This window comes from Sinocyclocheilus rhinocerous, unplaced genomic scaffold (assembly GCF_001515625.1).
Source record: "Sinocyclocheilus rhinocerous isolate Xijiao unplaced genomic scaffold, SAMN03320098_v1.1 scaffold57, whole genome shotgun sequence".
Classification (NCBI taxonomy): domain Eukaryota; kingdom Metazoa; phylum Chordata; class Actinopteri; order Cypriniformes; family Cyprinidae; genus Sinocyclocheilus; species Sinocyclocheilus rhinocerous.
In genome coordinates this window covers 1,862,145-1,875,651 of record NW_015652130.1, presented here as the reverse complement: position 1 = coordinate 1,875,651, position 13,507 = coordinate 1,862,145, and the positions used below count along the sequence as shown (strand labels likewise).

Below are 13,507 nucleotides of genomic sequence, written 5' to 3'. Positions count from 1 at the left end.
ACAGACAGTATTTGAAAAATAATGTGTTTTTTGAACATTAAAGCATGTCAACATATTCTGTTACACCAAATACACAAAATAATGATCTTTAAAAAAGCATCATATGACCCCTTTAATTTAAAGGCACAGTGTAAGATTTTTTTATTAAAATATCCAAAAACCACTAGGAACAGTGTTATATATTTTGCCAACTTGTGTACTTGCATTATCCCAAATGTTTCTTAGAGTGTTTAAATCCAGAGAAATAATGGAAGGAGCGGAAGCGGTTGACTGTGGCATAATAAAAGCTCTGCTGCTTTCGAGTCGTGTGTCGCGCTCGTTCAGCGGCCTCCTTTCACTTCGACGGCTTTCAGCCTCACCCTGCTTCATTCTACTACGTTAATAAATCATTAGCTCATCCATGAACATGATTTCTGCCGGAGTCCCGTTGGATTGCATCGGCTGTAGGGATGAACATGATTTCTGCCGGAGTCCCGTTGGATTGCATCGGCTGTGGGGATGAAGACGACAACTCCCATGATTCCACACTCAGTCATGGCGTCATCAAACTACGCCTTTGCCTCTTTGTTTATTTTGAATACGCGCCCTCTAGCGGCGAAAATTACATATTGTGCCTTTAAATATTAACATTTCATATTTAGACTTGGTTTTGTTTTTTATTGAATTTTTTAAAAACAGTTCTCAGTATGAATTCGTAGGATTTGTATGAAAATTGCATTTCTTTTTTCTTTTTTTGCAGTTTTCTATGACAAGACCAAAAAAAAAAAAATGGGTGGGGTTTTGCACGTGGATTACAAAAACATGTTTTAACATTTGATTTCTGAAGTCATCCTACCAGTGCCGTGGTTCTCCTCGCTGTCAGCTTCACATCATCCACTGTAACGGTGTGTCGTTTAGCATGCCTGTAAACATTGTACAGAACCATCAGCACAAAAAAAGCATCTTCATTAACGTGGTTAATTCCTGAGGAGAAACTACTTTTGAGGGTGAAGTTTACCTCGCAAACGCTTCCAAGTCCTTGGCAAATATATCTAGAGGTAAGACACAGAGGAGCGTGAATAAATATCGTTCAATCTCGTCACATTCTAAATAAAATAAAATCTTACCGCACTGTCTGAACGCAGTCTCTGCAATAGCTGCTATTGTCTGTTTAGTGATTTGTTTCTCGCAGTCTGCGGCGATGTCTTGACAGAGACGGCCGACAGTGTAGTGCACAGCAGCTTTAAGCCTCTAAAAGCATATAAATACTGGCAATGTGAGAAGAAAAACCCGAAAGGTTCTTTATAACGTGTATATGACCAAAGGTAGCGAAGTATATCATAGATATTATGTATTAGCTGGTCATTAAGTTTAATGTTATAAGTTATAACCTGTTTTTGTGCCTCGTCCTCATCCATTTTCAGTAGGTAAATAAGCTGAAGCTCAACTCAAATGTGCTTTTAGCCATTACAAAAATTGCGCGAATTGTGTGTTCTTCACGTTGTAGTGACGGCGTCAGTGTTTATTATGGCCATATCAGCGCCTCCTACTGATGTGGAGCGAATGTCAGTCAAGATAAAGAATGTAGAAATAAACGTGTTTCTTTTATAGGTAGTTCTTCAATATATGATAATGTCATACGGGGAAGTTACAAGTCAATATTTCTGTTTGTGGCTTCCTTCGAAGTAAAACGTCCGATACTGTGTGGAAAGAAACCATTGCTGTGTTGGGGTTAGTTGACACAATTGCACAACATTTTAGTCATGATTTAACAAAATGTAGGAAACCGTGCCAACCAGTCTCAGTCTCCTGTACTTAAATATTTCTTTAGATCTTTAAATCAAAAAGAAAAAAAGTTCCATGCATTTTAAGACAACATCAGCCTTTTGATCTCAAAGCAATAATTAATCTAATTGCTGTAGCACTTAAAATAAATGTATCAAATATATGCAATTTTCTGTGGTATTTTTTATTGAAACCATTTTTATTTACTTGAAGCAAAGTTGCTGCTACAAAAAAGAAAAGTTACAGATTTTTAGACACTCTTGCATTCCTATAGGCCTACTGTTGTTTAGTAAGCTTTCCCCACTTTTATAATGTTATGTTCGCTTTATTGAGAACTGTTTAATGCTGAAATCGTATGTTATTATTCTTCAACCAACACGCTAGAATTTCAGTTAAACACAATGGTTCAAGCAGTTCTTTTGTAGGTTTGCTTGCAGATCTGGTCTTCACATCTAAGTTCCTTTAAGAGAAAAAAGGTTTCTTAAGTTATTTTTTTATCTGGTATTTTATACATTTTATTTGAAAATTACAATTACCATTTTAAGGCCTATGTTTGACTCACAAGGTAAAGAGTGTCTCCCTCCATCCAGTGTGTCCATCCTCTGTTCTTCTTTTCTCCTTTCTGCACACACACAAGTTTGTCGTTGTCCCAGTTGACTGTTGTCTGTAAAAAAATAAAAAAAAAGTGCAGTATTTCTCAATTCTGGCACAGAAAACTCTAGACTATGACCACACACCATTTCACTGCCACTCTCTCTTGTGACTGTGTGTGTATGTTTTCAACCTGGCATTTTCTGTTGTCCAGTCCTTTGGTGATTTCCTCAAATTCTTCACCGATTTTGAATGAACAGGAGTAGTTTCGGAAAGTTGTAAATGTTTTAATGATGAAAGAGTCTCCGTCTTGCTCAAAAACTTTCTGTGGCTTTAGCATCCTCGCCACCTTTCGGGTGGCGAAATCAATTCCTGTATTACATATATTACATTGCCGAAGGTTAAATTCATATTCTTAGTAAATACATTCACAATGTATAAGAAAGGAAATAACAACTAAAATAAATAAATATAAAAATATATACATTTAAAATCTAAAAAATAAAATGCCTACTATACATGTGTGTAAAATACCTAATATATAAAATATGAAAACCCTGAGAGAGGCAATGAAAGATATACTCACCAACAGCCACCATGTAACCTTCAAAGTTTTGATTGTCCACCATGTCCCAGGTTCCACTGTAGTTTGCAGGCATGCTTGATGTTGATCCTGAAGCGTTTCTGAAGCGTTTGAACCTAGAAGCTGGAATTTAAAGGTTCATGTGTGAAAATGAGAGAAGCAGATGTGCTGTGTCGTATTTCACAGCAGGTCTGTGTGTAGTAATATGGGGCAGGGGTGATTCCTAAGACACAAAAGCTATTTTAGAGGTTTGGTCAGAGGGGTTGTTCTCTGAGGCGGAACATAACTTTTACACTAATTGCGTATGTGTCCCGTGGGAACTCAAAGAGAACAATGTAATTCGAAAGACACATGTTGCTTTGGCAGTCGATTGAACTGGTACAACAGTTTGGCAAGAATTTAGCAATATCAGAGATGCCCAGTAGGTTTGAGGTCGTTTCATTATCTTTCATTAACAATGTGGCGATGGCTTTAAAGAATGTCCTCTCTTTTTCTATTTTCTAAAAAGCCAGATAGATTACTTTCTTTCAAAATGCTGTGGAAATGACAGATTTCTTGAACTTTCATACAGGCAGGCATCTTTTCTCGACCCTCTGTTCTGAGAGATGAGGTTGTCTTGAGGCTGCATTGAGGTGGGTTTTGTAATTCATCCATTCTAAGTTCACACTGAAAATTCAGCCATCATTTAGCCTATTCAGTGTGAACGTGGGCAGTGAAGGTTCAAAATGAATAAAAGACACCGTGAGTCTTCTGTGATGAGCAGACCAAAATCAAAATGACCAAAAGTCATTATTTTCTGAAAAGATGGGTTTCTAATAACAGTTCAATAATAATATGTGAATGAAAAAATCATTAAAGGGGTCATATGATTCGATTTCAAGTTTTCCTTACTCTTTGGAGTGTTACAAGCTGTTAGTGCATAGATAAGATCCCTAAAGTTGCAAAGACTAAAGTCTCAAACTCAGAGATATTCTTTATAAAAGTTAAGACTCATCCACGCCCTTGCTGTAGTATTGTTGCTGCCGCCGCCATGTCGTGGAGACGCTCTGTGTTTCATTGTGAAAGTGAAACTACTTTGTTTGGTCTTCCAAAAGAGGACACAACTACAAATCAGTGGTTAAGTTGTATTTACAACACTGTTCCAGAACAGTTCAACCCAAATATTCAAGTGTGTGCAACGCATTTTACGGAGGACTGTTTCCTGAACCTGGGAAAGTAGCCTGCAATGCGGTCTATAAACAAAGGCTGTTTCTATAAAGTGGGGCAATTCCAACTTTGCAAGGCCAGTCTGGCGCTTCTGTTCTGACTCACAGCCTGTAAGTACATTTTCATACCTCGCTTTTCAGACCGATGAGCTTAGTAAAAATCGACGCGTTTCAGAAAGGCGGGGCATAAAGGAGCAACAATAATGTACAGTATGTGGAAAATAATGTGTTTTTTGAACCTTAAACCGCATAAACACATTGCATTACACCAAATACACCAAATAATTTTCTTTTTAGCAACGTCATATGACCCCTTTAACACACAACACTTAAAAGAATCATGATGTTATTAGTCCTCATTCTTTCATGCCATGATTATTTTAAAGGCTTTGAAGTGTGAAATAAGGTATGTAAATTCATAGTGGTGCTTCATGTTAAAAAAAAATTTTTTCGAAGTTGTAATTAAAACAAAGATTATTGGAATACTTTTTACAATAAAATATAATATTTTTTTGTAATTATTTGTGAAAAAAAATTCTGCATTTTATTATACGTCAACGCTGAATTTTACACAATATGCTGATCACTGCCTTAAACCTGTTACACATAGAAAATGACTAATCCAGAATTTTTTAATCTCTAAAACTATACTCAGACAAACCACTAGAGGGTGTCATTTGATATTACCCAACCGATGATCTCGGTTCTACACTTGCCAGAGCTAATAACCTGCTATGCTGACTAGCATTAGACCTTTCTGGTAAATCCTGTAAATCTTCTATGAATTTTCTTCCCTCAGACTTCTCAGACTTATTTCACTATGTAAATACTTAAACATTTTCAGTAAGATGCAATTTAAGATTTTATTTAAAAAAATCTTTAATCATCTTGCTGATAAAAGTGTATTCTGCTGTATGGATTATCTGAGGTGACGGTACAATGCTTCACCACTTGTTAGTTCATGCAGCTTTTCAGACCAGCAGGTGGCTTAAAGGATCAATGGTTAAAATGGGAACAACATTATCTATCTATCTATCTATCTATCTATCTAGAAAATAAGTGCTAATCATATGCTAAACACTATTTTGTTTTATTTATCTGTTGTAAAGCTTGAGTGTGACACATATAACATAATCATGTTAAAATCAAAAGTGTTTCTCTCTGGCAGTCAGATTGTTCTTTTCATCTTTGTGGTGCTTTTTCTTGGCACCACAGTTGTATGTTTTGTCAAGGTAAGTGAGCTATATAACGTTTCGCAGATAAAAGTGCTAATATGCTTATGCTTGTTATCATGTGATATGTCTATTATTTTGCAGTAATGTTTTCACAGGCCAAAAACGTCTCGTTATTGTGAAAAGCCACTGTTAAACAATCACATAGCCTTCATTGTGTTCTCCTTCATAGCAACAGGTAATCTGAATTTGATATTTATAAATGTTTTTTTTTTTTTTTGCATATATTTGTCTGCTTTTCAATTTGAAATACTAATTATCAACCCTTCTCACCCCACTGAAGTTTTGGCTTTAGCGCTTACACTCACTGACCCAGTTCCCAAGAGCATCAGGGTAGCTTTTCACTCATTTGGGCTGTTCACATTTATCCAGGGACTCTGTACAGTCGTTCTTACCCTGTCTGCACCTCAGTGTGTAAGTATAAATTATGGTAATATGATTTTATGTGCAAAAATTAGCTTATATGTCACTTTTTGTTTTTCTCAGGCAAAGACCACCACAGAATTATACATATTTTCTTTGGTAGTCTCTTGGGCCTGCATACTCTCAACAGGTAAGATGATATACTTGGTTTTTGGTCAGTTCCAATTCCAGCGTAATAAGTTTAGAAAAAATAACCATTGTTCTTGTGCCTCTATCCAGCTTTCTTTCTGGTTAGAGGAGGTCTTTGCCTGATCCACAGACTGTTTCCTCATTGGTTAAGAGATGCGTGCCTCTGGGGTTGAAAATGAGCCACTGCTGCAGTATGGCCTTCTACTGACACTCAATACAGGTGCATCTATTATTTACATGGTTTCAGTGGTTTTTCAGACAGTTGTGCGGCACCTTTTCACTAATATTACCGTGTAAGGGAGAGGAAAGATTGCATAAATACAAATTGTATTTTGAATTTTTGTAAAAACTATATATAAACACATTGTGTTTGAAGTCTACATGGTTGGGTCTTATTTGGAAAGAGGAAAAAAAAAACATGATTTCAAAAATATATTTTATTGCTATGTAGTAAAACCACTGCAAAATATAAGATGATGTATGTGATTCCATGTAATACAGCTGAATACTGTAACAAAAGTTCCTTAAAACATATAATGGAAAAGCAATACACTTTATTTAAAAGTGTCAATTCAAATGTTAAACCAGTCAGCAAGGCACACACTTTGTTGAAATACACACAATAGGATCTCAACAATGTTAAACATTTTCTATGTATAGGCACATTAAAACATAGGAATCTATTTGTGTAAATACACATAAGGACTTTAATATGTGTGCATTTATTTTAATGTTTTATTAACATTTTCACATTAGATGATTTGATCCCTGTGGAATGTAATGCTGTTTTGCTTCACTACAAAATGTTAAATCGGTGGTTATGAATCAGACGATGCTGTCCAGCTGTTCAGAAACAACTCCTGCAGTGTTTCATAAAGCATGCAATGCTGACTAGCATGTGCTTCTTAGATTTTAAACAACACAGTATAAAAACAGACTTTACAAAGGCATTCATGTTTAGATATAAAACTATTGTAAGGTGTTGTTGTGTAACTGCTCAACACATAATGAACCTTTGTTTTCTGAGGTATGACAGAAATCTTTGACACTAATACATTGTCAACAATGTAGTTCTGGAATGGTTTCATCAATAAGGCCAACAATAGAAACTCAATTCAGTCTAAAGATGAAACAGTAAATTAACATTTGTTCTGTCCTAAAACCACTGGATATGCTATCTTAGGCAAGTTTTGTGTACATGTTTTATTAGTATTTCTTAACCTGAGGTTTGTGAGTATGCTCAATAAAGAAGGGGGGAAAAGAAACCAAATACATCTGTTTGTTTCCTCTGAAAAACAAAGAGTTGGTTCTTCATCTAATTTTTTACTTGGCAGTCTGATGAATAATTGCAGCTATGTAAAAAGTAAAAAGTCAAATTACAGAGCATTCAAATATGTTTTATCTGATCACTGCTTGGTCACAAATGTGGAAAGAGTGCTCAATATGGAATTCAATTTTTCATACGTATCTTCTTAACTCCTTCTAAACCATCTGATCTTGTGAAATAAGTATTTCAGCATCATTATAAGATTAATTAGTTGAAAAAATTATTGTAAGCTACTAGAGTTCCTGAGATTTTAAGTGGTCAATTGTTTATAATGCAATGATTCTGTAGCACAGTCAAATTGCAAAATCCTTATCACAGCATTAAAATAACTCTCACACATATCACACTTCAATTTATACTCTTCAATCATTCACAATACAGCATTCAATTTGAGATATAAGCCCTGGCAGGTGGCTTCACTGACAAATTTGTACTGGTCTTTAGGCCATTTATCCTAACAATGCATCATAGTCAATGTACCATATAAGAGTACCGGTCTTCGGCTGTACTTTGGTAATGGGATACTTGGATGATTCGCCCTTAATTCGGCTGAGTTGACTGACAAGTTCATGCTTGCTCTTGCCCATAATTAAAACACCAACCCTTCGAGCCCTATTGATAGCTGTGAATGTGAGACTCATCCTCTGGTGTGGTTTAATGGGGCTTTCTGTCAGAATTACCAACCGTTCCTCATCATTTTCCAATTTGGTGTCCTGGAATAATGAGGCAGTGTGGCCGTCCTGGCCTACGCCGAGCAGGATGTAGTGGAAACTGGAGCCGTTGACATGTTTATTGATTTCCTTCTCATATAATGCTGGTCCACCATCCTCTTCCACACATAACCGTTGGGTGAGATGCACAGGCATGGGGTGGATGTTGAAGTAGGGTATGCGGATATGCTGAAGCAGGAGATCGTGAATGGACCGGAAGTTGGAGCCTGTTTCTGTATGTGGCACACAACGCTCGTCCACTTGCCATATGTGAGTGTTGCGCCACGGAAAGGTGTAGAGATTCAGAGCCAGTGCACGAAGCAGTGCCACTGGGCTGGAGCCACCAGACAACGCCAGGTGAAACTGACCTTCTTCACGAATGGCCTCCTCAGCAGCCAGGAGTAGATCAGAAGCCAAGCGCTCCACCAGTTCCTGTGCCCAGGCAGATACCATTTCAGAACTACGGTACTTCCCTTGCATCACTTGGAAGTTGTCTTTGGCACCGGGGTTGATAATGTTGACCACGGCTTCATGGCTAAAAGCAACCTGATGGCCCTGCAGCTGAAAGTTCAGCAGGTTTCCATTGGCTTCGCCACCTGGATACACCCGTGGAAAGACCCGACTCAGGCCTTCAAGGAGGGGAGTCCAAAACGCCCAGGAAGCAAGGAGTCCTTCGGCACTAATAAAGCTATCCTTGCGTCCAAAGAAGACATGCGAGATCAGCTCGCAATAAGCCTCTCTGGGTGTGACCGGTGACTGGATGTAATAGTCACTAAGTGGTAACCCCAGGACATTCACATCTTTGTATTCGGTTACCTCCTTCCAGTCACCGCTGCTTACCAGTTCGGGCTTGAACAGGTTCTTGCTGATAAGAATCGCAGGATACTGCAGGTTTCCGTGACCCAGATAAAATATGATCTGTTTGGATTTGCACTGAACATTGTTGGGATCCTGGATGCAAAATACATCATTTTTGAAAAGCACACGTGCATAAGAAACCCGTTCATCAAGTGCCTTGCCTGAGGTCATAAATATGGGGATACCCTCATATTGTGCATTGTCGACATGAATGACCACACCTGTAAAGACAATTATTGTCAACATAAGCGTGGTTAGACTGATTTTGCTATGAATCAATGACTATGTTTACATGCACTAAGGAAAACAGCTTTTCTGCTATAAGCATTTTTCTTGTGTGCATGTGAACATACTGGATTATGTAGCTACAAAGCTCTTCCACTCACCAGCAAATGTGGGGGTCAAGCTGAAGTAGTCCTTTGTTTTATTTAGCTCTTCCTGAACCTCTCCATTGTAAGCTTGGTACTGACCTACAACCGCATTACTGTTATCTACGTGTTGAAGGGAAGCCAAGAAATTAAGCTTGTTTTGTAGTATCTCCATGCTGTTGGACAGGTTTGCAGGAAGGTTCATCAACATAAGGGTCATGACCTCTGTGAGGTGGTTTTGGAGCACGTCTCTGATGACGCCATATTGATCATAAAACTGAATCCGGCCTGTAAATGAATGATAGATAATAAGTGCTGAAGTAATCACTGAGAAGATAAATGGAGAAAGGAACTTTTTGACAACGTGAACTTGCATTTATAAGCAACTAAATAACCAGTACCTTTGGCATCCAGGGTTTCCTTCAATACAATTTCTATTCTTTCGATATGGTGCTTGTTCCAGATAGGGTCTAGAAGTTTCTTATTCTCTTTCCTAAATGGCAGTATTTTAGAGACAACCTTTGGGACAGAAAAAAAACTTTTTAAAGCTCATGTAGATCCTGTTATTTATGTGAAAGTACACTACCATTCAAAAGTTTGGGTTCAGAAAGTTTTTTTTTCTTTGAATGAAATCAATACTTAATACATAAAGGATATGTTACAAAAGATTTCTATTTCAAGTAAATGATGTTCTTTTGCACTCTTCATTCATCAAAAATTCAGTGTTTCACAATATTCGTGGTTTTTACTGTATTTTGATCAAATAAATTGAGCTTTGGTGAGAGACTTTTTTCAAAAACATAAAAATCTTGTCAATGCCAAACTTTTGAACAATAGTGTATGTTAATGAAATAACATTGTACCTTCTTCCCTAAATAGTGGTCAATCCTGTACATCTCCTTTTCTTTCAGCTGGTCTGACAGTTTTTTGTCAAGGGCCTGAGCACTGTAAAGGTCGTGACCAAATGGCTTCTCCAGTACCACCCTGAGCCATGCGTCAGATGGGGGGCGGCAGGTGTTGTTGATCTTCTCTGCAATGTCTGCATACGCGAAAGCTGGAACAGACAGGTAGAAGAGTCTCCCTGCTTCGACCATACCCTCCTGTCCTAGCTGCTGTTTGATCTGCTGGCTGAGCTTCTCGTAGTCCTCAGTAGTCTTCAGCTGGTGATATTTGGAAAGATGCAGGAACTGGTCTTTGACCAAAGTACAACGCTCTGCAGAGAGCTCCGGAGGACAAGCCAGCTCCTTCAAGATCCCAAACAGCAGCGGTGTCCCCTTCTCGGTCGGCGAAAGGCCCCCACCATAAAATGAGAAGGTGTGTCCTTTGCCTATCTGGTCAGCATAGAGCTGGAAAAAGCCTTGCCACAGGTACTTCCTGGCCAAGTCACCTGTTCCACCCACAACTACCACAGTCACATGCCCAAGTCTCTTCTTAGCCTCATGATTATCTGTGTGGCCTCTCTGCCAGCATATGATGGCCATTAGCAGCAGCTCCCATTTTATCCTAAGCATTGTAATATCACACACCCACCCTTTAAAAAGAAATAAAAATAACAGGATTTTAGAATGTTTGTAAAAAAAATCTGTTGATGCAAATTCTGAAAAGATTTCACACATATGTATAAAAAACAAAAGAAAACCAAACTATGAAAACTGAATGGTTAAGCATCAACTTAAAGGAATGTATTCAGAAGCTGGATTATAATGTTTGCTTCATTGGCTTATTGATGGCTTTATTTCTCATCTATAACTCAGTATAAAGTGAACACCTTTTGCAAACATTTGGCTGATGATTACAAACTAGCCTCAATCCTCATAAAGCATATTGAACTGTCAGCACTGCAACAAGATAAGACTTTAGTCCCTAAATAAACATTTCAGAAGTATTAAGAATTGCAACTGGATTGAAAAATGAAAAGTAGGGAAAAATAACTTTTTAGTGTTATAAATTAAATAATGTTTACATCAATATTTTTGCCATTTTTATAAATGTTATATTAATATTTTATGATATATATATATATCATGTATTTATGATTATTAAATATTCAGTATGCTATTTACTGTCTATTTACCTAACGTATCATTATTACAACACTGCATAATCACTATGTGATATTTCAACACTAAAACCGTTAATATACAGTAATAATGAGTCATGTCTGCAAGTCACTGTGTCTTTTAATGTAGCAAAGTCCATATTTTTCTTTACTTTTCTTTATTTTAAAATCACTCAGCACAATGAAATCCTGTTAATTTGAGCTCATTAGGTGTGTGGATCTTTTTCGATAATAGTTTTATTGTGATACATAGGCCTATATGGTATGGTCTATGATAGGCCCAAGTCAAGAAGAGGGTGACATAATCCACTGACATACTATACCTGGGCTGATTTGGAATGAGTAAAAGCAAGAACCACGGTAATGCAAATGAAATCTCTAGGTAAGTATTCACCCTAAGAATATAGGTTAAGCCAACAGCCCCAGAACAAACAGACTACATTTACGGTAAAAGACCTGAATGAAATGAAAGGTCACACAACTTGGCCAAACAGAGAGAATCCAATATACAGTGCCGTGAAAAGGTTTTTGCCCCCTTCCTGTTTTTTAAATTTTTTGCATATTTGTCACACTTAAAAGATTCAGATCATCAAACCAATTTTAATATTACGCTTTTTTCCCTTAATAAATGAAATCATAATTTCAAAACTGCAGTTTGTATTTACTCAGGTTATCTTTGTGTAATATTAAAATTTGTTTGATGAACTGAATCTTTTAAGTGTGACAAATATGCAAACAATTAAAAAAAACAGGAAGGGGGCAAAAACTTTTTCACACCACTGTATAAGGTGACTATGTCAGAGTTGAGAATTGCTGGAATCATTCTGACATATCTTATAGAAAACTGTCAACCAGGATGATTCTGATTTCATGATAACTCATGATAAGCTTGTGTGAAGGCCAAAGATGACAAGAGTACACGCAACCCTAATGCTCAGACAGAGCAAGCACTGTTTGCACATTTGGGTGTTGCAAATTGTTAAACATAGAGGCACTATGTAGACTTAAAATAAATACAAAAATCCCTTGAAACAATCAAGACTATAAAATGAGCATAACAGGATGCAGTCGAGTTAAATAAACAGCTGCTGCACAGAACTCATGTAATTCAGCACACACTCGGGTCATTCCTCCTATTAATATTATCTAGTGAACAATATAAACATTAATATGAACTTGTGTCAAAATAAGCTTTGATCAATTCAAGCACTTACATTATTACATTTGATTAATTATAACTGACAAGAAAATTAATTACGCCCCATCAAAATCATGTCACTTAACCTCATTAAGGGCTATTTTATCCAGTAGCCTATATGATGGAGACCCCAAAATAATTTATTTAAAATGTGGGAATTATTAATATTGATACAATTAAATGTGACCATATATCGGTTTCTGATCTGAAGTACATTTTACATTTAAAACATGAAAATGCACTGTATTAGAGGCGGACGTGAGTATACTATCATAACGAAGTACATAAACAGATCCTGACCTGTTATAGCTAACTGACACAGGCAGGCAAATACAAAGCTAACATTATAAATTGTAACGTACATATAACATCTGCAGGCAGAGTTACACATACATAAGGACAAAGGTGGGTTTGACAGAGAGAGACTGTGAGGACATACCTGATTCACCTCTGGACAGTATGGTGACAGCTCGAGCGACGTGGTGACATACTACAAACAAGCGTTTCCAGTAGATGGTCACGTGATCGCGCCGCTGGTTAATCATGTGGTTTAAGCAAAAAACAGTCAAGTTTTTTTTTTTTTAAATACGTTGACTGAGAACACGGGGACTCATAAACATGTAAAGTGCTTGATGAGCAATTAAAACACCTATTATTTAAGTGTAAATATCATAACAGAGGTACATATCGAGAGGGGATGTTTAAAAACGAGCGTGTGATGTGAAACAAACAATTAAATAAATGGCATTCTCTGACAGTACCGGTTTAAATTCCGCGTTGAGAAGCCAGGTCGGTTGTCTGCACATTGGAAACGAATCCGCGTTGAGGCTTGGAAAATTTTGTTATTGCTTAATTAATATTTTTATTATTTATTTATTAATCATCCAGAATTTAGCATCGAAAATGTAAATCCACTACTGTTTGTGTTATTATGCAGATCGTGTGTTGCCCAAAGGAGGGCGATATTTGCCAATAGGTGCTTAATAAATGACTCCAAACGAGGCTTTCAATAAACAGATTCCCCCTTTCAAGTTACAATATATATATATATATATATATA

At 37.0% G+C, this 13,507-nt stretch overlaps 3 protein-coding genes and 1 long non-coding RNA gene across 4 annotated transcripts in view; 1 reads left to right on the top strand and 3 right to left on the bottom strand.

The window, feature by feature from the left end:
- The window catches only part of LOC107713529 (centromere protein S-like), a 2,121-nt gene extending 636 nt beyond the window's left edge, over positions 1-1,485 (bottom strand). The window contains exons 1-4 of the mRNA XM_016519063.1: positions 1,371-1,485; positions 1,107-1,230; positions 998-1,031; positions 836-902 (exon numbers count right to left, since the gene is read on the bottom strand). Of these exons, the coding sequence (XP_016374549.1) occupies positions 836-902; positions 998-1,031; positions 1,107-1,230; positions 1,371-1,397 (252 nt within the window). The 5' untranslated portion in view covers positions 1,398-1,485. The remainder of the gene's footprint in view (positions 1-835; positions 903-997; positions 1,032-1,106; positions 1,231-1,370) is intronic.
- A 438-nt stretch (positions 1,486-1,923) lies between these two features.
- LOC107713528 (retinoid-binding protein 7-like) lies at positions 1,924-3,178 on the bottom strand. The gene is made up of 4 exons (XM_016519061.1): positions 2,942-3,178; positions 2,549-2,727; positions 2,327-2,428; positions 1,924-2,224 (listed from the first exon to the last, which is right to left on the bottom strand). The coding sequence occupies exons 1-4, from the start codon at positions 3,012-3,014 to the stop codon at positions 2,171-2,173; spliced, it is 408 nt and encodes a 135-aa protein (XP_016374547.1). The 5' UTR covers positions 3,015-3,178; the 3' UTR covers positions 1,924-2,170.
- Positions 3,179-4,872: 1,694 nt separating this feature from the next.
- Positions 4,873-10,175, top strand: LOC107713531 (uncharacterized). The gene is made up of 6 exons (XR_001636902.1): positions 4,873-4,903; positions 5,312-5,375; positions 5,474-5,553; positions 5,862-5,928; positions 6,018-6,147; positions 10,102-10,175. It is a non-coding gene; the product is annotated as an uncharacterized LOC107713531 (long non-coding RNA).
- Positions 6,398-11,046, bottom strand: LOC107713525 (GDH/6PGL endoplasmic bifunctional protein-like). Its single transcript, XM_016519059.1, has 4 exons — positions 10,054-11,046; positions 9,592-9,709; positions 9,209-9,478; positions 6,398-9,043 (listed from the first exon to the last, which is right to left on the bottom strand). Exons 1-4 carry the CDS (start codon positions 10,804-10,806, stop codon positions 7,704-7,706), a joined length of 2,481 nt encoding a protein of 826 aa, XP_016374545.1. The 5' UTR covers positions 10,807-11,046; the 3' UTR covers positions 6,398-7,703.
- Positions 11,047-13,507: the final 2,461 nt, after the last annotated feature.

Coding starts and splice junctions, on each gene's coding strand:
- LOC107713525 (XM_016519059.1), bottom strand. CDS start 10,806: ATGTGTGAAATCTTTTCAGAATTTGCATCAACAGATTTTTTTTACAAA. Junction 9,710..10,053: donor ACCACTATTTAGGGAAGAAG/GTACAATGTTAT, acceptor TCTGTCCCAAAG/GTTGTCTCTAAAATACTGCC. Junction 9,044..9,208: donor CTTGACCCCCACATTTGCTG/GTGAGTGGAAGA, acceptor TTGTCTTTACAG/GTGTGGTCATTCATGTCGAC.
- LOC107713528 (XM_016519061.1), bottom strand. CDS start 3,014: ATGCCTGCAAACTACAGTGGAACCTGGGACATGGTGGACAATCAAAAC. Junction 2,429..2,548: donor TGGACAACAGAAAATGCCAG/GTTGAAAACATA, acceptor ATTTTTTTACAG/ACAACAGTCAACTGGGACAA. Junction 2,225..2,326: donor AGGGAGACACTCTTTACCTT/GTGAGTCAAACA, acceptor TTTCTCTTAAAG/GAACTTAGATGTGAAGACCA.